The sequence below is a fragment of the Malaclemys terrapin genome, chromosome 7 (genome assembly GCF_027887155.1).
Source record: "Malaclemys terrapin pileata isolate rMalTer1 chromosome 7, rMalTer1.hap1, whole genome shotgun sequence".
NCBI lineage: Eukaryota > Metazoa > Chordata > Testudines > Emydidae > Malaclemys > Malaclemys terrapin.
This window is the reverse complement of record NC_071511.1, coordinates 84,241,937-84,264,754: the sequence shown is the minus strand read 5'-3', so window position 1 is coordinate 84,264,754 and position 22,818 is coordinate 84,241,937. Positions and strand designations below refer to the sequence as shown.

At 37.5% G+C, this 22,818-nt stretch overlaps 2 protein-coding genes across 3 annotated transcripts in view; one reads left to right on the top strand and one right to left on the bottom strand.

Moving 5' to 3' along the window:
- The first annotated feature begins 96 nt into the window (after positions 1–96).
- On the top strand, positions 97–22,815 carry LOC128841305 (uncharacterized). The gene is made up of 2 exons (XM_054036221.1): positions 97–2,544; positions 20,679–22,815. The coding sequence occupies exons 1-2, from the start codon at positions 512–514 to the stop codon at positions 20,698–20,700; spliced, it is 2,055 nt and encodes a 684-aa protein (XP_053892196.1). The 5' UTR covers positions 97–511; the 3' UTR covers positions 20,701–22,815.
- VPS26A (VPS26 retromer complex component A) overlaps positions 10,195–22,818 on the bottom strand; it is a 31,893-nt gene continuing 19,269 nt past the window's right edge. For both annotated transcript variants that reach the window (XM_054036222.1, XM_054036223.1), the window contains exons 4-9: positions 20,431–20,587; positions 17,557–17,721; positions 16,944–17,050; positions 15,360–15,428; positions 12,970–13,112; positions 10,195–11,986 (exon numbers count right to left, since the gene is read on the bottom strand). In XM_054036222.1, the coding sequence (XP_053892197.1) occupies positions 11,873–11,986; positions 12,970–13,112; positions 15,360–15,428; positions 16,944–17,050; positions 17,557–17,721; positions 20,431–20,587 (755 nt within the window). In that variant the 3' untranslated portion in view covers positions 10,195–11,872. The remainder of the gene's footprint in view (positions 11,987–12,969; positions 13,113–15,359; positions 15,429–16,943; positions 17,051–17,556; positions 17,722–20,430; positions 20,588–22,818) is intronic.

Sequence of the window (22,818 nt, the reverse complement as noted above, 5' to 3'; positions counted from 1 at the left end):
GCACCCTCCGTGGTCACTCACACTGGGACGGGCAGCACCGGCTGCCGCCGGCGATTAGCAATGACGAGCTTAGGGTGGAAGGGCCCAGGGCGGGGACTTGCCTGGGTGTCAACAGCGAGCCCCAGCGGCAGCGGGGCCAGACTTGCGGGCAGGGGGAGCGCGCCCAAGCAGGGGCGGCCTGGACCCCCGTAACTGCCGTGCTGGCTCGTGAGATGCCTGGTAGCTACGGGCTGGGGAGGAGGGGCCAGGAGCCGCTCCGGAGTGCCTGTGAGTCTCCAGGCACTAAATCTAAATCTCCAGGAGACTGCTGAGAAACCGGGGCCAGAACTCCTAGGGCACTCGGAAAATGAATAGTGAATGGTGAATCCGATTTATACAGTAGGCCCGCCGGGGTTTTAAATGCCATGGTAATGTGCATTTTTCTGCCCAACAGGTGCACTGTGCGTGCATTTCTTCATCTTGTGTGATTGTGTTTTGTCATGACGTAAAGTCTGTGCACCGTAACTGATATATGCACGCAGGCACGTTTGCATTGTCTGGTCTCTTTAGTCTACGCTCCACTGCCTCGCACTTTCAGATAAAGAGAACAGAAATGGATGAGGGTGAGAGCTCCTCGAAACATAGCAGCTCTGAAGGTATCGTAAAAAAGAAAAAATACTATTGTTGTTACAATGACAACTGGTGTAAAGACCCAGACTATAAAAACTGGCTTCGCAAAGTCGATGAATTTACAGCAGAATGCATTTTGTGTCGTCAAACATTTTCCATTAAATATGAAGGGAGACGAGCTGTTAACATCCATGCAGAATGTACAAAACACAAGGAAGCTCTGAAAAATCAGAAACAAACACCTCAGATTGCATCCTTTTTTACAAAAAAGGACGCACCTCAAGTAAATCTAGTGACAGCAGCAGAAATCGGAGAAATTTACCATGGTGTGGTTCATCATTTAAGTTATGCTAGTCAGTGTGGTAACAATATGCTTCCAAGGTTTCTACCTGATTCAGAAATTGCAAGAAAAATGTCTTGTGGACGGACAAAAGCAACTAGTATTACTGAGAATGTTTTGGCACCAAAATCGCAAGAACTTTTGCTTAATGATCTTGAATTAGCAGGGTTTTTTTCAGTTGGATCGGACGCCTCTAATAAGGGAAATAGGAAGTTTTTCCCAATAACTGTTCGTTATTTTTCCAAGACAGAAGGGATTAAACATGGCTTGCTTGATTTTTACCATGATAATGACGAGACAAGTGAGGCCATTGCTGCACGCATTTCAAATATTATAGAAGAAAATGGCCTTAGTATAAACTGCGTATCATCTTATGTAGCTGATAATGCATCTGTTAATTTTGAGAAACATAGGTCAGTTTATCAGAAGCTTAAACAATTGAATGACAGAATTATTGAGGTTGGATGCAAATGTCATGTAATTCATAACTGTATTAAAAATGGCATGAAAGCTTTGAGTTTTGACGTTGAAAGTCTTGTCCTGAAAGTATATAGCGAGTTCTCTTCCTCTGCTAAAAAGTCAGAATCTCTCAGGTCATTTTTTGAATTCGTCGAAATTGAGTATAAGGAAATTCTGCACCATGTACCAACTAGGTGGCTGTCCCTTCTGCCTGCAATAGAACAAGTCCTACAATGCTGGCCTGCGTTAAAGGCATATTTCATATCAGAGGGGGAAGAAGAATGTGTCAAGATTATATGGGAAGCATTCAGCGAGGATGAGCAGGAGTCTCTCCCTCTTTGTTATGTTTACTTTCTGCATAACCTGATGGGAGTATTTTATGAAGCACTCAAAAAGCTAGAATGCAATAATGCCAACTGTACAGAATTAGATTGTGTCATGGAAAGTCTTCATTCTAAACTAAAGAGAAGGAAAGAGGACAACTTTTATGGAAGATCAGTTCAGGCTATTTTGTGCAATGTCTCTCCATCTAATAAGAGGAAATTTAAGGAAGAAGTGGATAAGGCGTTTTCAAGATGCATTGCATACCTTGAGAAATGGTATGATTTCAAGACATCTGTTTTCAAACAAATGTCGGTTCTCTCACTGGACAATGAAGTAAAATGGTCTGATCTTGAGAAGTTGGCTGAAGTTCTTCGCATTGAGATTGATTTTGACAAGCTGTTTGATGATTACTGCGTTTTACAGCAAATAAGAAGAGAAATCATTTCGAAGGAGCAAAAAATAGATCAACGATGGGTAGAAGTTTTCAAACAAATTCCAGAAAGTGGAAACAGCCAAATGTTTAAACTTGTATCTTTCACACTTTCAATTCCAGTCTCAAATGCGTACTGTGAAAGGGTCTTCAGCTTAATGACTCAGCTTTGGAGCAAAGAAAGAAACAGACTGAGTGAAAATGTTGTGAAAGCAGAGTTACAGGTGCAACTGAATTATAGTATGTCGTGCGCTGACTTTTATGAATATGTCAAAAAGTCCCCAGAGTTGCTCAAAGCAGCAAAAAGCCAGCTGAAGTACAGATTTAAGAAGAAAAACTCTGAGCAAAGGCACTCTGCTACAGGAAACCCAACTTCTGTAATGTAAATACAATAATATTTGATTTTAAGTCAAATCAATTAATTTTTGCTGTATCTAATTTTCTAATGATACAGTATTTTATTTTCTGTATTTTTAAATAATGGAATTAACTAACGCACATATACACACAAACATTTAAGCATGCATTAATAAGCAAAGTAACCTAAACCTAATCTTGCTATTTAAAAATAAGATTCACATTACAACTGGAGATTTTGTAATTTTTTTTTTTATGCAATATGTTTAAAATGTGAAATTGATTCATACGATGCTCCTTATTTCCACTGAAGGCAAAATGATGGCTCTGCAGTGAATGAGTTTTAGACTACAGAAGTCAGTCATTACTGCCATTACATCATGTGATGAAACCTTCTGGAATAGAGCCAAACAGAGCTGGCAACCCTATATCCACCCTGTGCCACATATATCCCAAGCTGGGTGTTTCTTCTCACCTTGACTTGCATCTCAGCAACTCAGGCTTTTCATTAATGAAAAACATAAGCCTGAGCCACAATAAATGCATTTTGTGGCCACAAAAATGTTTAGTTATGCCAGCTGCTGGCTATATTTCAGCCTGGACTGTTACTAATAAACAGCCTTTCCTGCAGAAAATAACTCCATTTAAACACCACTCACTCACTGTGTAAAAAAAACAGAGGCAACCTTTTGAAACTCCTCCCTAGGTGAAAGACAAAACGTTCCTGTCCAAAGGATGCCAATTTTATAGCCTTGTTTTCTCCTCCAGTCAGATTTCACACAACTTTCTTAACCATTTGCAAAAATGCAGTATCTGTGATCCACTTGGAAAAGCTTTGAGCTTGAAGGCCAACAATAGTAAAATCCGTATCTCTTTTACGGGTTTTGTTATAAATAAATGGATTACACCCAAATTATAGGAGTTTTAAAATCTCAAATACTAAAGCATTTTTTGTATATGCAGCTGTAATCAACATTGTACAACATTAAGATTATCAAGTAAAAAGTGCTAATGAAAACTAGGCCTTATATCCCAGTAATTAATCAAATGCAGGCATGTGGATGATAAATTAGAGGGGAATTATAAATACAGATAGTGTGAAGTTTCTATGAGATTCTAGAATACATATTTTAATATTTCACATAAGTCAGAGTAAGAATGGAGCATGGTCAGCAAAATATTCAAGGACAAAGGATCGGGTTAGGATATGATTTAGGCTGTACTGCTAATCTGTTGGGCTTCAACTGAACTTTATTGAATGTTTATAGTTTTTTTGTTTTGTTTTGTTTGTTTTAAGCTTGCATCTACTACATGGAAGCAATTTCAGCTGACAGCTCACCACACAGCTGTTCCAAGGGGCAGACTGAATATACTAACACATGAAAGTATCAAGGCTTCTTGTATTGTTAATTCATATTTTTGACATGTAAGAGCAGTTGAGACTAGCTGTTAACAGATACAAGCTGTAGAATAAATATGAAATTAAAAAAAATTAGTTCTTAAGCTGGTTAAGGAATATGTGTTGTAAAGAAACACCCCAACTAGTAATTAGAAAGAAGGCTTTGAAAATAAGTTATAAATCCAGATGGAATAGAGATGGGAGGATAGTTGATTAAAAAAAATAATAAAGTGTCTTTAATAAGAAAAAAAGGCTTCTAAGCGATAGGGGGTGACTGGTTTTAAATACGTAAAAAAAAATCTCTTAAAAGGAGCCAACATGGATCTTCTCACCCCACATACCAGTATTATCTTAACAGTAAACCTATGTGAACCCAGGTGCAACAGAAAAACTGTTGGTCAGCAAGAAGGAGGAAAAGAAAGGTCTTGGGGAGAAAGGAGGTTGTAAATTTTAACTGGATTAAGACTGGAAATAAGGGTGAACTGTCTTAGATTGGTTTTTAGCTGAAGTCAATAATTAGCAATGACATCACACATTTGTTAAAGGGTATATTGCTAATACCTGCTGACCAAGTTAGAGCTGACTAATATAGGTCTAAGCACTTCTGGTTTAGCCCATTTGTAAGTATCTTGGATCAAATGCTTCTAAATGTTTTGTTACAGTTTAGATGTAGTAAATTTCTTAGGCTTTTTAAGCGTGTGTAGAGCAATTGTATGAACACCAGTTGGCCTTTGGATTTAATAAAGGAATTTCTGGTTAAATTAGCATCATAGTAATACTTTGCACACACAATAATTCCAATATAAGCCTTTAAAATTTAGGTTATGTTATAGGTACAAGGATTGCAGGTTTATTGGCAGTGCCCCACTTTAGGGCAACTGCACCTGTATTTCCCCAGTGTTCTAGCAAGGACACCTATGCTCAGGCTTCCAGCTCCCCAGCTGTTGCCTTTCTGGTTAGAATTTTCTCTGGCATTCTCTCCTTTCTGACTGGGATAGTCCCAGGCTGCACAGTTCCAGTCTTCATTCTGTATTTCCCAGCAAAGACAGTCTGCCTAGGGGGACCTGCTTGCTTTCTCTTCAGAGACTAATAACAGAGATATTGCTATTGATACACAATTCTTTCTAAGCATGCCTACTTTATTCTTAAGGTAAAAAGCCTTATAGAGGAAATGTATTAAAAGCAATAAAAACTTGCATGCATCATCCCACCTAGAGGTGGTTTTTTTGTTGTTTTGTGCTAACAAGTTCATCAAAGCTTCAGCTTAGAATAACCAGTTTTGTGGGGCCTCAGTAGGCCAGATCCTTCCACTCCTCCCCTGAGGATTGGGGCCTATCCATTTGATGGATTAGGAAGGAGTCAGTTTAAACCCCAGGCTTTTCTCCAAAAGGCTTTTTTGTCTGTGGGTCTCTGGAGAATCCACTTTGAAATAGCATATCTCTGCATGGGGGGTGGCTTCAGAGGCCAATAATGAAAGAAAATCATTAGCACCACCTCTCTCTATTAGGTATATTAGTTGACAAATGTGAGGAACCATCCCAGATTGAGATGGCAGTAGAAGAGGTTTGGAAACAAATTAATAAATTTAACAGTAATAAGTTACCAGGACCAGATGGTATTCATCGAGGAGTTCTGAAGGAACTCCTATATGAAATTGCAGAACTGCAGTATGTAACCTATCACTTAAATCAGCTTTTGTACCAGATGACTGGAGAATAGCTACTGTGATGCCAAATTTTTTAAAAAGGCTCCAGGGGCAAGCCTGGCAAGTACAGGCCAGTAAGCCTAACGCGAGTTCCAGGTAAATTTCAACTACAGTAGAACCTCAGAGCTATGACCAGACCAGTCAACCACACACCTCATTTGGAATCAGAAGTACACAATCAGGCAGCAGCAGCGATTGGGGGCGGGAGGGAGGCAAATCTAGTACAGTACTGTGTTAAACAAATTACTAAAAAAGGCATTTTTCTTCTGCATAGTAAAGTTTCAAAGCTGTATTACATCAATATTCAGTTGTAAACTTTTGAAAGTCATAACATTTTGTTTTGAGTTACGAACATTTCAATTATGAACTTCCATTCCTAAGATGTTCATAACTCTGAGGTTCTACTGTATAGTAAAGAATGAAATTACAGATACATATGTGAACATGATTTGTTGGGGAGGAGTCAACATGGCTTCTGTAAAGGGAAATCATGCCTCACCGATCGATTAGTATTCTTTGATGGGATCAACAAACATGTGGACAAGGGTGATCCAGTAAGATATAGTGTACTTGGATTTTCAGAAAGCCTTTGACAAGGCTTCCTCACCAAAGGCTCTTAAATAAAGTAAAGAATCATGGGACATGATGGTAGGTCCTCTCATGGATCAGTAACTGGTTTAAAAAAAAAAAAAAAACACAGGAAACAAAGGAAGGAAAAAATGGTCAGTTTTCAGAAGGCAGAGAGGTAAATAGGAATGTTCCCCCAGGGATTTGTTCTGGGACCAGTGCTGTTCAACATATAAATTATCTGGAAAAAGGAGTAAACAATGAGGTGGCAAAGTTTGCAGGTGATACAAAATTATTTAAGATAGTTGAGTCCAAAGCAGATTGTGAAGAATTAAAAAAACATTTCACAAAACTGGCTGAACTAGGCAACAAGATGGCAGATGAAATTCACTGTTGATAAATGAAAAGTAGTACATTTTGGAAAACAATCCCAATTACACATACAAAATGATGGCATCTAAATTAGCTCTTACCACTCAAGAAAGAGATATTGGAGTCACTGTGGACTGTTCTCTGAAAACATCCACTCAATGTGCAATGGCAGTCAAAAAATAGCTAACAATGTTAGGAATCATTAGGAAGGGGATAGATGCTAGGACAGTAAATAGAATATCACTATATAAATCCATAGTATACCCACATCTTGAATATTGCATGCAGGTCTAGTCATCCCATCTCAATAAAAGATATATTGGAAAAGGAGGACAACAACAATGATTAAGGATATGGAACAGCTTCCATATGAGGAAAGATTAAAAAGACTGTTCACCTTAGAAAAGAGACAATTAAGGAAGAAATTATAGCATTCTATATAATCATGAACAAGGCTACATTTTAGTCACAGGTATTTTTAGTAAAAGTCACGGTCATGGGTAGTAAACAAATTCACGGCCCCGGACCTGTCCATGTCTTGTACTATATCCCTGACTAAATACTAGGAGTGCCGTGGGTGCTGGGGAGAGAGTGTAGCTCAGGGGGTGCTGTGAATGCTGGGGGTGGGCAGCAACCCAGGGGTGCCACAGGTGCACTACAGGTGCATGGGGGATGCTGGAGAGGCAGCTTGGGGGAAACGAGTGCTGGGGGGGCAGCCTGGGGGGTGCTGCAGATGCGTATGGGAAGGGTGCAAGTGCTGGAGGGGCGGAGCCGTGTGCACTCGGGGGCAGCCGGAGAGCACCATGAGTGCAGCCTGGGTCCCAAGCTGGTGCTGGGGGTAGGGGGTTTGGCAGATTCCTGGGAAGTGGACACACATCCCTCCCTTGGCTCCTAGCTCCGCTCACTGCCAACGGAGGCAGCGCATGGAGCTGAGGGAGGGACATGTTGTAGCTTCTGGGGAGCCCCCCCCCCGGTAAGCATTGCCCCTCCTGTGCCCCAACCCCCAGCTCTGAGCCCCCCACCCAAGCAGCAGCCAGTGCAACTGGCCCGGGGCTATCTTAGCTGCTTGAGCAGCACCGGAGCCAGCTGCACCAGCCCCAGTATAAGTCGCGGAGGTCACAGCAAGTCATGGAATCCATGACTTCAGTGAAACTCACAGCTTGACAAACTCATGAAGCATGTGCAGAAAAAGTATTTACCCTTTCACATAAAAATTAGGGGGTCATCCAATGAAATAAATAAGCAGCTGGTTTAAAACAAACAAAAAGGAAGTACTTCTTCACACCATGCACAGTCAACCTGTGGAATTCATTGCCAGGGGATGTTGTGAAGGCCAAAAGCATAACAGCGTTCAAAAAATAATTAGATACGTTCCTGGAGGATAGGTGCACCAATGGCTATTAGCCAATATGGTTAGGGATGCAACCCCATCCTCTGGATGGCCTTAAGCCTTTGCCCAATGCTGGGACCAGAGAACAGGGAATGGACCACTTGATAATTGCCTTGTTCTGTTCGTTCCCTTGGAAGCACTTGACGTAGGCCACTAGTAGAAGACAGGATATTGAGCTAGATGAACAGTTGGTCTTACCCAAAATGGCCATTCTTGTGTTATTTTCACATGTACATAATTGCATTTTTAATACAAGTACCTCAAAGATATTAACTCTCATGCAACAAGGTCTAACAATTCAGTAAAGTTTAATTCTAATAAGGTTTGTTCAGAATATTGTCCGTTTGTCAGAGGCAGATGACGGCTGTAACCTGTTTCCCCCCCCCCATTCCCTATATGGTTCCTGCTACTCCTCATAGTCACTAGGCTTTGCCCAACTCAGCAAGCTAGCAGCACTTTTTGGCAACAGGCATATGCATAGCCTATATGCAAGTACTTTAACCAAATAAACTTTACCCCTCCCATCCTCTAAGATTTAATTCCTTTACTTTCCAAGATCAGCTGATAAACCAGTTATTGGGGTAACTTAAGTCCAAGATTTTAAAGAAAGCAATATTTAGAAACCAGATAAGTCTCGCACTCCTATTAGTCAGTGTCTTGGTAACAGCCCCCCCAGGTAGCATAATCTTGTAATTACAGCACTCCAGCAAGTCTCTGCGTACGAGCACTTGTATCTGTTCCATTCCACTTTCCTAGAATACATTGCTACAAAGACACCCCTTGAACCTTGTTTGATAAAGACATACCTTTCTTACATACCACTTTATTCTAACAAAGCCTACCTGTATGCAGCTAGATATCTATGGTGGGCAACTGGGGGCAGGAGGTCCTGTCCTGATGATTAGGCAACAAATAAATTAATTTAGTTAAAAAGTTGCTACTTATTCTAGGAAGAAAATATTGTATGTTCTCTTTTGAATGGTATCTAGTATACTTCAGAGAAATTAGTATTTAGCAAGAGTGTGTGGAAGATCAAGGCTCTACTAAATTGAACAATTTTTGTTGAGAGGTTAGAAATATAATAAATGAAACTGCTGATGTATAAAGACGGCATGTTAAGTAATAAGTTGGGCTTTGAATTATTTAGAAGAAAAGATAGGGGTTTCCAGCTTAAGAAAGGCACAGAAGACAGGATACATCAGTGATATTTATAAATCGTACTAGGTACAAGGTTAAGAAGGATATGGTTACTGAGTTCTGTTCAGATTTTTAACCCTGAAAAAGCAAAGCAATCATTAAGAGTAACTAGATGGTTCTGTTATGCTAGTTTATACAGCACTCATTTGTCAAATGCCATGCAAATCTAAAGACAGGGCCCTTGCGCCAAAAAGATTTTATGACCCAAGACAAGACTTGGGACAGTAAACATTGGGAATATAGTCTGATCTAGCTTTGATTTTAACACAGGGCTCTAGCACCCTGGAACATAAGATAACTTCATGCTTCTAGACCAGTCTTGAGCTAATTTAATAAACTAAGTCTTCAACTTTAAATGTTTAAATCTTTAATCAATTTTCTTAATTTTGAACTTCATTTATTCCTTAAGCCTAAGAACTAAAAAAAAAAAAAAAGTTTGACATCTTCATTCAGCTATTTGACTTATGCATGCACAGAATTTCTGACTGACATAGGAAGAGTATATGTCACATACGCTTAACTCAATGTAACCAATTGTTTGGATGTATTAAGAAAAAAAACCCATCCACCCAAAAACCTGAAGTCTCAATAAAAATTGGAACCAGTACATCAGCTGTGTGAGCTTTCACATATTGCCCCAAAGTATGTCCAAAACCAGGCTGAGAAACTATTCTCGCCCCGAAGAGACCAATCATGCTGACGAAACTGTCACAATCCTTGGCTTCTCTGAAAAGCCTGCCAAAAGTAAACACACTATGAAGTGAACTTAAGCCTACTGGCTCATTTCGTAAGTGACTCTGAATAAGTCTCAGGTGGGGGTGGATTTTCTCACCGACATGGGATGAATTGAGACTATTAACTATAATTACTTAAGATTCTATATACTATACAAATTTCCTAAGATATCTATTAACCCAGGTTTTTCCATCCTCAAAATTCATTCATATCCATTGCAAATGTTATTTTCAGTACAATGTACATTCCAATTAAAGACAATCCACATGTTTTAGTGAGAATACAGCTATTTTAATAACTCAAATAGAGGCTCAGTGCATTTCTTGTTTATTATACATGGTTGCACAATCTGAGGCTGGTTAAATACAATCTGTTTTCAAAGTCTCTTGGAATAGTTTCCAGATTACAACATGCAAGTGATCATGAAAATATTTGGCATATTTTTTAAAAAAATTCTGAACAGGCACTTACATGAGGGAGTTAAATTTGCACTCAGATATCCACATTTAAGAGAAATACCCCAGTATATAGTACATAGAATCTTTGTCTGCTTTATCAAAGTGCCGTAGTAGTAAAACATTTTACAGAAGTTTAATTCAATTATTTTGCTTACTCAAAGTAAGGTAAACCAAGGACGCCTGCACTGAAGTTTAGAAAGAGAGTGTCTTGTTTATAGTCCAAGTGAAATACAAGCGCAAGTAGCCTTTCACACAGCACAGTTCATTTTGTGTCCAATCCACACATATGTCTGATGACAGACTACATGATTAATTGTGAACAAATGGAGGCTAACTTGTTTAAGTAATTTGTTCAAAGACTCTAAACTCACACAAGAGAGGAGTAAGACAAAAGTATTCTGTTTTCCGAGACAAATTTCTCAACACTTTTCAAACTCAACTAGTTTAAAAAATATTTTTTTAAAAAAAAAAGTTTGTCTCCCACCCAATTATAGGCCTAGATGGACAAGAATAAGTATGTTCTTCTGAGAGGCTGTCATTTTTCCTCCTCCCCCAGGATGGCAAGGGAGCAAGCTATAAAGAGGAGAGTAGGTTTGTGAATCCAAGAGGAGATGAGGAAATATTGTGCATGTAAAAAGTTGATTTCAAGAACAAACACTAGGTCTCAGTTTAATCATTATAGAGTCAGCTATGTTAAAACATTTCCATCCCCGTGAATCATCTCAGTTAAAGTAAAACAGCAATGGGTGGGAGAAGTGCGAGTTCTACAGTTACTAGAAAACATTAGACTTAAGTAAAAACAAATATGGTTAGAGTGAATTGTAAAGAGCCACCACACATCTAAAAGGATCATCTTGGGAACAAATTTGTTTGTGAATATTCTTGTGAAAAATACAAGATTCAAACCCTCTGAGAACCATGGTATGGTCTTAGAAGACTCCAAACAGGTACAGCAAGTTTGTGGTATGTATATGTATGTGGTTTATAAAGTGTTAAATATGCTTACACGTCTAGAATGAGACTTAATTATTCTTAAGACAAAAAGATCCACCATAAACCCTGATTTTTAGTGTATAGTATACTTATCTGTTGGTTTCAAAACCAGTGCAGATAAGCAGCACTGGAGGTATGCATGCGATAAATGACATGAAGGGGGAGAAATGCTTTAATCTACATATTATAGGTGATTAGCAAAAAAATAAATATACAAGCCTACATGCATGGAAATATATAACTAGATTTAAGTTTTATGCATATCAAGTGCATAACATTATCAAATAAAAGTAAAATGTGCAGTATAAAATAGTAGCTTAAGAAAGTTCCAGTGTTTGAGAAAGCACTTTATTTTAAATGTATATACACACACTTGAATGTTTACTTGACGAATGTTTTAGTAATATGGTAAATGCAACACTGTAAGACGAAGGAAGACAGTTGTAATGTGAGTTTTTGTCTTCTCTTTTCCTACAGGCTGCTGCCATCTTTAACCTCCTGAAGTGTCACAATAGTTTTTTCACCTCCTATACTAGTTCACATTTCAGGTTGCTCAGCAGATGCTTGTGGTTCTGGAGATTCAAACCGCTGGTGAAAATTTGTTCGTGGTTTCCTCAGTTTCTCAGGAGCTTTTCTCCAAAGAATTATTTCCTATTTAGGGGAAGCAAATGCTCATTTAGTATAGTGTTATGTCTGGTCAACTATTAACCCTATAACGTCAAAATTAATCATAAGTTTCTATTGATGCAAGGTTTTCAAAATACTTTGCATGACTATTTCAGTTCTATAATAAGCTATATTTCTATAAGTCAGGTACAGATAGATTTGAGAACATGAGCAATTCAGTTTATAAATTAAAATTGTATATCCATGTGTCTTGTGCTCTCTCCTAGTTAGTCACTGCCTCTCTGGCTACTCCAATGCTCACTTTGCTCCCGTTCTGTGCTGTCAAACAAAAGAAAGATAAATAATATTTCTTGCCCAAAATCTGAATCAGGTCATTCCCTTCTTCTAATCCACCCAGCTTCCTCTTACTTTCTGCATTAAATTCAAGCTTCTTATTCATACTTTAAGGCCCTGTTTACATGTTTTCAGTTTTGTTCCTATCCATATTTCCTCTTATGGTAACAAAGTATCCACCCTGCCCTTTAGATCCTTTACATTTGTACTCTCTTATGCCAGGAACCAAATCAAATTCCTTCTGTTTCTTCATCCTGCATTAACCCACTCACATAAAATAAAATAAAATTAAAAAAAAAAAACAAAAAAAAAAACGCTCCAATAATTTCCTTTTTAGACACAGCAATTTCTATTAGTATTGTTTTGTCTGGCTCTTTAGATTTTAAGTTTCCTGGGGCATCAATCACTCCTTTCTTGCATTTTATACCACACTAATACCTCATCTTTGCTAAAATAGTGTTGATCATCCCCTTCTTCCTCCTCACTTGCAAATTAAGTTTTGTGCACTTGCTATTCAATACAGCAAATGGGAGAAAAATAAGTCTTTCACATTTCTATTTGTAGCATAGAATTTACTTGTTCGGTTTCCAAATATGAAAAATTAAAAACAAAAAACCCACTGTTCACAACAAAAGCCATCCTGCCACAAGGCTCCAGCCTGTACAACACCATACCTGTTGTTTGAAGTACCGTCTGTCTTCTTCATCCACAAGCACTAGATTCAAAAAATATCTCACTGAAAATTTTTTGTTCACATCCCTCATTGTAGGAGTTGGATCATAGCCTGCTAAGAAAAGTCTTATAGGAATTGATTCTCCTTGAAGAGGAAAGAAAAGTTAGAGTTAGTTTCATCTGAGAGAACTATAGTTAAAATACATTCCACAAAATGGATAAGTCTTCTACCCAAGCACCCTTCAGATTCTAAAGGCACAGGCCCTCATCTGGGAAACCCAACACAGGTCCTGTAGTTTACAAGAGCCTTTAAGTCAATGATGTGCCAGAAGATGGCATAGGTGAGAGGCTATTTCACCTACCCGGGTTCCAGACCATTCAGGGCTTTAAAGGACCAAGACCTTGAAGGCCAATTCTATAATTAAATAAGAAGTCAATGCCAAATATGAACGGTCACCTAGGATAACCCTTTCCTGGGACCTCTCATCGCTAAATTACTAAAATAATCTAAAACTTGTTGTCAGAGCTATTGTAGAAAATGCTAATACTAGCTCAAAGTCAATAAGAACACTATTTTCACTCAAAACCAGATCAGACCACTATTGATCAGTCACTGTTCTTCAGCCATGCCCAAATCAGACTGATTTGGATCTACAGGATCCAAATTCTAGTTGGAGTTTTTGCAACACAACCTTCAGATAGCTCTGTCACCAGAAAGGGTGATTTAATCTTGCTGTTCAGTCTTGTCTCAGGATACTAAAGTAGTTGCTCAAGGGAGTTCCGTCACCATTCAAGTGTGACTGGAAGCTTGCATACCTGTACCTCCTCCCCACCACAAACCAGAACCCTCCCTGCCTACTTCCTTCTCTTTCTCCCACTGCTTTTTCTTAAGGAGCTTTAAGTCTTGTTATCCTGCTTTTCCTCTACCTTTATTTACCACATCCGTCCCTAAACTCTCCTCTGGAAGCAAGCTTGAGAGTCATTAGCAGCCAGCCTCTTCCTTTAGGACTGCTAATTGTTCCAGAATCTGTCCCACTGATGGGGTGAACCAAGTCTTGGAGTGCCTTCAAGGTATTTGCTACAATAGCTCAGAAGGGGAAAGGAACTTTCTAGGGGCTAGACTACACAAGCAAACTTGCACCAGTTTAGTTAAATCCCTATGTGGGCACACTTCTAACCAGTTTTAAAAACAGATATATCAGCATAGCTTGCCCTTTAGGGGCTACCAGTTTTCAACAGATAAGTGTGTCCAAGTCTGTTTAACCTGACTTATTTTAGTTTGCCCAACAAAGCTGCACCAACTTTTAAACTTATTTTAGTTAAACTACACCATTACCTAAATTGGTGTAACTTTCATGTTTAGACCAGGCCTAAAGAAGAATATCTTTTCCACCTAGTGAGTTATTGTAATTTAGAGGCACCCAAATATTCACAGCACAGTTGCTATCCATGATCCCTTAGAGCAGTGGTTCTCAACCTTTCCAGACTACTGCATGTCTGATTTGTCTTGCGTACCCCAAGTTTCACCTCAACTAAAAGACTATTTACAAAATCAGACATTAAAATACAAAAAAATTGTCACAGCACCGTAATACTGAAAAATTGCTTACTTTCTCATTTTTACTTTCTCATCTTATAAAACAAGTCAACTGGAATATAAATATAGTACTTACATTTCAGTACACAGTATATAGAGCAGTATAAACAAGTCATTGTATGAAATTTTAGTTTATACTGACTTCACTTCTGCTTATTATGTAGCCTGTTGTAAAACTAGGCTAATATCTAGGTGAGTTGATGTACCCCCCGGAAGACCTCTGTGTACCCCTGGTTGAGAACTGCTGCCTTAGAGCAGCTGCATGTCCTGACAGTAGGCACCAGATGGCTTGTGCTCAGAAGCTTGCTGAAGAGTCTGCTTCCAAAGAGGCAAATATGGTAGAGATCAGAGATGGAAGTACTTAAAAACACTAGTAAAGAAGGGGAACACATGGCAGCAAAATGAGAGAAAAGAAGGACTGTCATCCCACTTTTTAGGAAAAACATTCTTCACTTCCTCCTATATAGTGAGCTATTAATGTAGTAGAGATGGGCTTGAACTGGAATCCCAAATCAGATCACAGGTATTGGTGGGGGTGACTAGGATTAGTAAAGGATTCAACTTCAAACAAATTTCATAATTAGAACCCTATCTCTAGGTTAAGTAATCACTATTGCCACTTCCAGCTTTGGGCATTCTACCTTACTTACTTGGGTTGTAAAAGTGGTACAAAGAAAAATTAGTGGGGTTTTTCAAGACAACCAATTCCTATCTATATAGAAGCAAACTAGTCTTAAAAAACAGTTATAATTTTTACACTAGAATGCTCTCTAAAGTTCAAGTGCAATTATTTACCTTTGACTGGTGCACCATCCATTATTTCATACTTAGCAATGGTTTCCGTCTCTGTTGTGGTACTGGGCCCTGGTTTAAAAAAACCAAAAACAAAAGTGCAAGGTGTTGATGAGAGACACTTTGGAACATTTACTTGATATGCTTTTTCAGTGAAACTACAGGACTCCAAACAATAGTCTTATGGCAATTCCTGCCCAAGAACAGTGTTTTCACTTTAATTGACATAAACCCTTTGGTTTCCCTTTGTATGTCTTCTAAGAAAGATTGTGTATATTAAGAAAAAAAACTCAACTTCCAACAGTGTTTATATTCATAAGTGACAAAAAATACTACGGTAGGTAGAGCTACATATAGTATGGGTAAACGCTTTGGAAGCTTTATCTGCAATCATCCACCTACTCCTGCTTCAAACCGCCTTTGAGTTAAAACTTATTGTACTAAGTTGTATGCTGATTTTGTGAAATGGACATAGTACTATCAACAGTAATCTACTTGTTTATTTGAGGGATCGAGTAGCTCTGTAACAAGCCCATGAATCATGAGGTGTTTAGCGAAAGTGTGGCGCTTAAAGGTGTAAAGATTGACTTGTAAAGGAAAAGAAATGATTTGCACCCTCTCTGATGTATTAAAGCAGCTTAAGTTTTAAGGAAAAACTTTTCTGCTTCTTTTCCATGTTACAAATTCATGTCTTGTCTACCCTGGAAAACTGTAAGGTGACTGAAGAGCTTGTAAAATTCTGGCATCACAAAAACTGTTTTTAGTTTGCTTTTAATAACACTTATTTAATTCCAATGACTAATGGACACTCAAATATAGGATGTCTGTTAAAGATGCAGCATCACTACCTCCTCAGTTGAAGTATGAGCATTCAAACATCCCAGACCTCCAAATCATCGTTCAGCAAAAAACAAGAAAGACCAAACCTAACACTGATAGTTGTAAAGTTAGGTCTTCCTTTGTTTTTATATAAAGCCTTCTAGTTCTTTTAAGACAATGTTTTCCATATATATCTCCTTTAATAAGGGGGGGGGGGATGTAGATGATGGATAACATTTTCAAAAATGTCTAAGTAATGTAGGCTTGTAAGTCCCATTTTCAAGAGTTACTAGTGAACCCTAATGAAGTTAATGGGACTTAAGCATTTTTGAAATCTTTACTCTGTCTTCACAATTATCTGCTATTCAAAGAACATGACCACCCTCCTCAACTGTTTAAAAATAAAAGTCCACTAATTTCAGATACTAGACTGAAGTGAATAACCAAACAACTCATGCATATTTTTAGTTTGAGTATCAAGCGTTCTGTAAATAGCCTGTAAATTTAAAGTGATCTAGGATGAGCTCTCCAACCCAAAAGCAAGCTTTGAATCCTAAAGTATGAAGTAGAGGTCTACTACAAGATCTAGCTACTTTTATATTAGATATCAAATTTGATTCTGAACCCCAGATGAACAGAAACCCCATTAAAATGTCTGATGAACCAAAATATATCTTTGACTAACTTCTTACTATTAGGTTTGCATCAACTCTATGATACACAGATTACTAGCTCATATTTGAATTCTTCCTTTTTTGCTCATCTTACCAATTCCAGTGATCTCCTTTTTGATCAGCTGCAACTCCATGTGCTGAATTTTTATTCTTACTAAGAGGAAATAAATTTTTCCAACAATCACATCCTTTAAGTGATACCTTTAGGAGAACAAACATGGCTTTCAGTTAAAGGCTTACCTAATACACATGATTTTAGCTAGAGTTTAAGAAAAAAAATATATACAGGTACATCATTTTTATTGCTGAAACTGAACTGAACAGTGCCTTTTCTGCTAAGGTGGGTTTCCCAACCACTCAAGTGAGGCTAGAACATCCCTACCATTACAGATTCCAACTGAGAATGCACTACAGTCATCCAAATAGTATGATTGCAGGAGCTAAATCAAAAAGTCACTAGCAAGTCTGCAGGAGACTGAACGTTAAGCACTGAAAATGGCACTTGGCAACTACTCTGAAAATTAAATCTTTGCCTTTATGATCAATCATTTCGTTTTCAAGCCTCTAGGATCTTTAAAAAAAAAAGCTCATAATGCAAGAATCATTACGATAAACTCATTTTTAAGTCATCTATATTACATCAAAGGTTTCTCTCTTCTTGATCAGTCTGAGTCCTTCTATTTGTGTAGGTTTTGAGTCATACTTACTTCGACTTGTTATATTCAAATTCTATATGCAGGCAGTCTTCAATGCCTACTTCCATTTTAATAGAGTTGTTAACATCTGGGTATGTCGCAAGCTGGTGAACAATAAGATCATATTCTTTTACCAAATCTGACAGTCGTCTTACTATTGTCACTTTAAGAAAATACCTACGAAGTAAACAGTAAAGTTAACGAGACTCAGTTATGCAGATTATATTGTTTTTATGGATAAAGTTGCCAAGATAACACTAATTAAATAACTAAAAACCAAAATAATACTACAAGAGGGTAATTTTATATTCAGTAATTAGACATTTCTTTTTAAACCCAACATTCTACAGAATTTTATCCATTGTTTTACTTACTAACTAGTCAAGTCAAAGCCTCGGCAACACATGCCTCCAGTCTCATTTCCTTTAGTCACACTGATACTAGAGTTGTCAAGCGATTAAAAAAAAAATCGCAATTAATCGCACTGCTAAACAAGAACAGAATACCATTTTTTTTAAATATTTTTGAATGTTTTCTACATTTTCAAATATATCGATTTCAATTTCAACACAGAATACAGAGTGTACAATGCTCACTTTATATTTATTACAAATATTTTCACTGTAAAAAATAGTATATTTCAATTCACTTAATATAAATACTATAGTGCAATCTCTTTATCATGAAAGTTGAACTTAAAAATGTAGAATTATGTACAAGAAAATAACCGCATTCAAAAATAAAACAATGTAAAACTTTAGAGCCTACAAGACCACTCAGTCCTACTTCAGCCACTCAGACAAATGAGTTTGGTTACATTTGCAGGAGATAATGCTGCCCACTTCTTGTTTACAGCGTCACCTGAAAGTGAAAACAGGTGTTTGCACAACACTGTTGTAACTGGCATTGCAAGATATTTATGTGCAAGATGCACTAAAGACTCATATGTCCTTTAATGCTTCAACCACCATTCCAGAGGACATGCTGATAACGGGTTCTGCTCGATAACAAACCTAAGCAGAGCGGACCGATGCATGTTCATTTCCATCATCTGAGTCAGATGCCACCAGCAGAAGGTTGATTTTCTTTTTTTGGTGGCTTGGGTTCTGTAGTTTCCACATCAAAACGTTGCTCTTTTAAAACGACTTCTGAAAGCATGCTCCACTCCTCGTCCTTCGAAAAATCTGAAGTGCCTTCCAAAAACTGAAACCTTGGGTCGAGCGCCATAGCTATTTTTAGAAATCTCACATTGATACCTTCTTTGCATTTTGTTAAATCTGCAGTGACAGTGTTCGTAAATCAAACACCATGTGCTGGGTCATCATCCGAGACTGCTATAACATGAAATATATGGCAGAATGCGGGTGAAACAGAACAGAAGTCATACAATTCTCCCCCAAGGAGTTCAGTCACAAGTCTAATTAACACACTATTTTTTTTAAACAATCAGCAGCAGCATGGAAGCATGTCCTTGGGAATGGTGGCTGAAGCATGAAGGGGCATACGAATGTTTAGCAGATCTGGCATGTAAATACCTTGCAATGCCAGCTACAAAAGAGTGCCACATGAACACCTGTTCTCACTTTCAGGTGACGCTGTAAACAAGAAGCAGGCAGTAGTATCTCCCGTAAATGTAAACAAACTTGTTTCTCTTAGTGATTGCCTGAATAAGAAGTAGGACTGAGTGGACTTGTAGGCTCTAAAGTTTTACATTGTTACATAACTGCACTCAAAAACAAAAAAAAAAGCTACATTTGTAAATTACACTTTCACAATAGAGATTGCACTAAAGTACTTGTATGAGGTGAATTGAAAAATACTATCTTTTTACAGTGTAAATATTTGTAATAAAAACTACTAAGTCAGTACTGTACACTTTGTGTTGAGTTGTAATAGAAATCAATATATTTGAAAAATGTAGAAAAACATTCAAAAATATTTAATAAAAATTCAATTGGTAATCTATTATTTATCAGTGTAATTAATAGTGATTAATTTTTTAATTGCAGTTAATTGAATGAGTTAACTGCGATTAATCACCACCCTTAGTTGATACATATCAAGAATCAGAGTGCCATAAACAAAAATCCTCCTTGTTCTCAAATACAAGATTTCTTCATGGACATCAAGTCTACTATCTATCTTGGTGTTCTTCAAAGTAGCATGTCAAATGTTATTTTCTTACCTTATGCTCTTTGTTAACACGAAATAATCAAAACACTGTGCTTGAGGAAAGTGTATTTTATTCATAAGTTAACTTTCAATTTTAAAAAGGGGACATACAGCATCTTGACAGCCCCTACAACAGAGAACTGGGTTTATATGACAAAACTGAAGATATTTTTGAATTCACAGGAAGCTTTGGTATCAGAGACTTGGGAGACCAGCACATGTCTTGAGTGGTCTTTGGGATAAACCTCCATGTGATCCTGATGCTTCCAAAGAGATAAGAGCCAGCTACCAGAATTATCCCCTTAAGTCCTCTGAAAAAGCATATCACTTCCTGTGTTCTACTAGAATCAAAGTCAGCACTTGAGAAAATGTCATCTTACAGAAGGGCTGGCCTTCACAAACAGGTGAAATGAATGAAATACCAACCCATTTTCTAGGTGGGAGTCTCACTGTCCATCTAGAAAAGAGTGCCATTGTGAGTGTGAGCACAGTAATATCCTTAAATTCCATGTACAGAGTTTTGGAGAAAGATACAAATTTTAGTTCTGCAATACAGTGTTAATTTTATGTTTACAATTTAATGGGAAACAGACTTGACAAAATTACTATTTTGTTGAATGCACACTCAGCCTGTTTTACATATAACCTAACAGGATATCTGATTCTAGTATCAAATTTCATAGGATCTGCCCATTTAAATGCATATTTTCATACCTCAATCTGACATTGGCACCAATGTAGGATTCGTATGGCTTCTCAACTTGCATAAACTCAAAGTCATAACTTCTGCTTTGTGTCAGTTCTCCTGGTAAGGCTAGTTCTTTCACTAGGTTTACAAATTCATGAGTATTGCTCTTATCATTGAAGAGTTCTGAAATTGAGAAGCAAAAAGTCAGAGTTCATTAAAAAAAAAAAAAACTACAAATGTTGAAGCAAACATCATTTGAAACTTCTTTTTCTAGTTCTACTGACTGGTGGGAGTGAGGCGTGTGAAGGGGAGAAGACAGTAATTCAATTCACCTCCAGATCAGTGGAATTTAAAACGCCTTCAGCAAACAACTAGACCAGAAAGGTAAACGATGAGAAGAAAATGCCTCAGTTATCAGAGATCGTTAAAAACAAGAAAGAATTGTGTGTGTTGAACCAGTAATGACCCAAACCCGTTTTTAGCTAAGTTGGCAACAGGCAATGACATCACTGGTTTGTTAAAGGGTATAAAAAGACAAGCTCTTAGATGGTTCACTGCTAATACCTGCCTGAAGTTGGAGCCAACCAATATGGATCTAAGCACTCCTGAATTTACCCTGTACATATTTTGATCAAATGTTATTGTTCAGATACAGTAGACTACTTATTATTTAGAGCAATTGTACAAAGACCATTAGGCCTCTGGATTTAATAAAGAAATTTCTGGTTAAATGAGTATCATAGTAATACCATACATAAATAAATTAACTCCAACATTCTGTAATAAAAAGTCTCCATGTCCACTTAGTCTCTGGTAGTTACAGTAGAAAGGCTAAAAGAAGACAATTAGCAACATCTGGAACAGGACTGCCACGACCAATTAATCTACAAGTTACAAAAAAATTGTTAGAAGGTACATCGTCATTACTACCAACCTAAGTAAGTTCAAACCAGTCACTTAGGTCCAAGTTCTGTCATGCTGTAAACAGGCACACACCGACTAATGGAGTTGCATGCATTTACACCAGGGCTCACTGTGACCCTTTGTGTTTAAACATTATTACTATATCTTTGAGCCACGCAGTCTTCACATAACACATTTTTAACTTTGCAAAACCTATCAGGAAAACCATTTCTACGTGTAAGTTGTTCTTTATGATTCAGAATTGTAAAGAAATATGGTCAGCTAGTAACTATCATGAGGAGTTAATTAAATTTGAATAAATTGTCAAATATTTTAATTCTCCCTAGCAGAGAATTAAAAATTAACTCATTACGCTAAGCAGGCTCACATTTAAATATACCACAACCCAAGTAATAATGCATTATGAAAGCAGCTTGTTAGAAATACAAAAGAACAGTATTTAAGTGACAGACACGTTAGTTACAGTTTTTTGCAGGTTTAAAATTGAACAGTTGTCAAATGAACAAAATACACTTTGCAACATTCTTTTAATTAATTATACTACTTCATGATTTACTAGTAAATCTACTGTGGCAGCGAGAATACTTTTTGTATAAGTCAGAGAGGCTCTATTGTAAACAGAAGATACAGAATTTCATAATAAATCTAAGGTGTACAGAGAGGCTATTTCAAGTATTTTTGGGAGAAGCTACTGATAGACCTTTGAACCTAACCAAATGATGCAGGTTCTTCACAATTTTAGTTTCTAAATCTGAATAAAAAAATGAAGTTCAGTTTAATGCAATGTTATAGGATCTCTGCACTTTGAGATATTTAAAACACCTTACTTTATGTTCAGTAACAGTACACAACTACACTTTAGAAGACTGGAAGGGCCAGAAATTTATTTCTAGAAAGAGGTAATTATAGGCCATTACCATCCTTCTTTTCCTATACCTCCTTTCCTTCTAAATCAAGGATTAAAGACTAAAAAAAAGTAATACAGGCCTGTACAGCAGGCACATGCTTGGTATTTTCATTTGATACACTAAATATGACATGAGAAATAAGCAAGAGATTAATCTTTGGGTGCTATTTTTCATGCGATTGTCACCTGTGGTTTAAAAAAAGTCTAAATTTCCCTAGGTTTTCATTTTGAGTATGCAGATTAAGATTGTGAACACAGTTCTGCAGTGATCGTGTGTGGCAAGAAGTTGGGTAAATGCCAAGCACACTCTCTGGTTGGCCATAAAATGTTTCTCCACATTTCCCATAAATCAACTCTTAAATAGACTGGTGAAAGGGGAAAGAAGAATACTGCTGCTTTTTCCAATTTCTGACCAGCAAAAGTAGCACATTACTTCAGAGTTAAAATGACTCAGACATTGTCTTACTTCAGCACTTGTTAACCACTATCCTGATGTAGTCATGAGGACTGAGCCAGAGTGCTGACAGTCATGAATGTAAAGTTCCATAAATCACATCTACCCACACCCCATTGGCAGCTTCAA

Coding starts and splice junctions, on each gene's coding strand:
- LOC128841305 (XM_054036221.1), top strand. CDS start 512: ATGCACGCAGGCACGTTTGCATTGTCTGGTCTCTTTAGTCTACGCTCC. Junction 2,545..20,678: donor GGAAACCCAACTTCTGTAAT/GTAAATACAATA, acceptor TTCTTTTTCTAG/TTCTACTGACTGGTGGGAGT.